Source organism: Sinocyclocheilus anshuiensis, unplaced genomic scaffold, assembly GCF_001515605.1.
Source record: "Sinocyclocheilus anshuiensis isolate Anshui unplaced genomic scaffold, SAMN03320099.WGS_v1.1 scaffold160, whole genome shotgun sequence".
Classification (NCBI taxonomy): Eukaryota; Metazoa; Chordata; class Actinopteri; order Cypriniformes; family Cyprinidae; genus Sinocyclocheilus; species Sinocyclocheilus anshuiensis.
Window position 1 is genome coordinate 2,033,119 of NW_015554119.1, and position 2,946 is coordinate 2,036,064.

A 2,946-nucleotide genomic window follows, 5' to 3' on the forward strand; every position below is an offset into this window, starting at 1 on the left:
TCTATATAGATTTTATAAATTTTTATTTTATTTTATTTTTAATTATTTTAGTTCCATTTTAGTATCAAGCTAAACTACATGAAAATGAAAAATGTTTTCTTAAATATAAAAGGTATAAAAAAGGTTTTTTTTTTTATAATATAACAAAAGTTTTTTATTTCATTCAATTTTATTTTATTTCAATTTAAGTTTATTTTATTTCAAGTTTTTTATGGTTTTTAATTTTAGCTTTAATTAACTATATTAGCCCTGTTTCTTTGTAATTGTTTGTGAAATTTACTAGACATTTCTAAGTGAAAATAGTTTCTAAACCAATTAATTTTTTTCTGTGTACTGTGGACTCCTTGGAAAAAACTTGACTTGTAAATCCAATAAAAAAACAACAACAAACAAACAAAAAAATTTAATATGTATTTTAGCCTGAAGGTAATATTTTAATTGTTCATGAAATTTACTAGAACTTTCTGAGTGAAAAATTGGGTAAAACTTTAGTTTAGGGACCAATTTGCACTATGAATTAGTTGCTTATTTGCATCCATACACTCTAAAACATGCTGGGTTAAATACAACCCAGTGCTGGGTAAAATAGGGACAAACCCAGCAATTGGGTTGTACCCAACCGCTGGGTCAAAACAACCCAATTGCTGGGTTTGTCCCTATTTTACCCAGCACTGGGTTGTATTTAACCCAGCATTTTTTAGAGTGCATTACTAGCATATTGGCTGTTTATTAGTACTTAAAGCACATATTAATGCCTTATTCTACATGACCATATTTTAGATCCCTTAATCCACCTCCTAAACTTAAAACTACCTCATTAACGATGAATAAGCAGCAAATTAGGAGTTTATTGAGGAACTAGTCATAGTTAATAATTAGTTGATAGTGAGAATTGACCCCCAAAATGAAGTGTGACCAAAAATTGTTGCTACAGCAGTTTATTTATTCAGTGTAAGGCCTCCTCGGATAAAATGTGACTACTACAAATACAATTTTTAAACCAGTGAATGTGTATTTTTGGTCTGAGGGTAATAAACGCTGCAATCAGAACATGAAAGCTGATGCTGATGCTCAGTTTGTGTTTAGAAGATGTACAAACCCGTTCAAACAGACGTACCGGAATAAGGAATTTTTTGATCTCCTCCAGAGCATGACCCATTCTCGCATACGCTTCAGCGGGCGGCGCGAACACCTCGATCAGCACGTGAAGATCTTCATTAAGATGATGATACTTTGTCTCTCCGCTCTTTCGCAGTTCTTCTTCCTGTTAACGTAAGAGGTTGAAAAAAAGAAACATTTACACATTTGCACACTTTTGCTACACCAGCTGAGGTAGAGGAACTAAAAATATGCTTTTTTTTTCAAATAAATTAATAAATAAAGTATATAAAATTAAATAAAAAATGTAAAAAATAATTTACAATTAGAAGATGTTGACCTTTTTAGACCTTTGAAATATCATGTTCAGGACACTGAGGAAATTAATAAACTGCACATAGTAATTATGCCATGCATATTCAATTCAATTAAAATGTAAATTCCATATGCAAACACATTCACACTGGGCAGTGAATGTGTGTGTGTGTGTGTGGGGCGGGTGTATCTGTTAGCTGGTGGAAAGCAAAAGAGCAATTTAACAGGAACTGTGAGACAGAAACATGGTAAAGAATTACATCAGCCCACCCGTCAGATGCACAGATGATGCTGCTTTATTTTAAAAGCAGGGTGAGATTTTCATTCAGCACAGCTTTTCATTGGAGAGCAAAGTCTGCTGTTATGCGTGTCTCCTGTGCTTCCTCTGATGTCATGCAGTTATTCTGGTCTCTTAAAGACAGTCGCTGTTATGCAAATGATATGCTAATTTCATCCACAAATCTGCTGTTTACTGAAAGAGGTCAGTTTAGTGCAGATATGCTGAGGGAACGAAGTGTCTGTGTGCATGCACTGGCAGTATGCATGGGTTATGATCTAATCAACTAGTTGTCCAAAAATCTATTTAAAGGCTATAAATAGATAAATAGATATTTATTTATAGATAATAATTAATAGATAATAATTAAATAGACAAATAGATATTTATCTAAAAATAGATCAATCTAAAGACTATTTTTTATATGTTTTTTTAAGTTCCATTCATTCTCTTTAAAGCATTATTTTAACTGCACTGTTTTATGGAGAATTTAGCTTTTTAAAAATGCTAATATAAAGGTCCACTTTTAAAAAGGACCTTAAAACATTTTTTTTTAATTAAATAATTATTTAATTAAACATTATTTATTTATTTATTTATATATTCTATATTTCAGAGGTGGAGCAAGTTGTTTTGATTATTAAATCTTAAGTTTTATATATATATATATTTATTTATTTATTTGTCTTTGGAATAATATGGACTGATGGATCTTTCAAAATAAATCCAGGAACCTGTATAAAAAAAAAGTAAAAATACATACATTATTTGTATGGTACTTTCTCTCACAATTCTGACTTTTTCCCTCACAATTTGATAAAAAAAAAAAAGTCAGAACTGTTAGATATAAACTCACAATTGCGAGAAAAAAGTCAGAATTCTGAGATCAAAAAGTCGCAAGTACATTTTTTATTTTTTATTACATGGTGGAAAAAACGGAATTGCGAGATGTAAAATCAAAATTCAGGGAAACTCGCAATTGTGGCAAAAAAAAGTCCGAATTCTAGAGGGAAAAAAAGTCAGAATTACCTATTCAGTTTATTACTTGGTGGGGGAAAAAAACTGAAATGTGAGACGTAAAATCAAAATTATTGTTGAGATTTAAATCTCAAAATTATTGAGATTAAAAGGTTGCAAAAAACTTTACTTTTTACATTTTTATTCCATGGCAAAAAAAATAAATAAATAAATAAATAACTATATATATATATATATATATATATATATATATATATCTCTCTCTATAATATATATAT

The 2,946-nt window shown here is 29.7% G+C and overlaps 1 protein-coding gene across 3 annotated transcripts in view; it reads right to left on the reverse strand.

Moving 5' to 3' along the window:
* The window catches only part of khdrbs3 (KH domain containing, RNA binding, signal transduction associated 3), a 156,456-nt gene that overhangs the window by 43,912 nt on the left and 109,598 nt on the right, over window positions 1–2,946 (reverse strand). For all 3 annotated transcript variants that reach the window (XM_016462390.1, XM_016462391.1, XM_016462389.1), the window contains exon 4: window positions 1,118–1,264. In XM_016462390.1, the coding sequence (XP_016317876.1) occupies window positions 1,118–1,264 (147 nt within the window). The remainder of the gene's footprint in view (window positions 1–1,117; window positions 1,265–2,946) is intronic.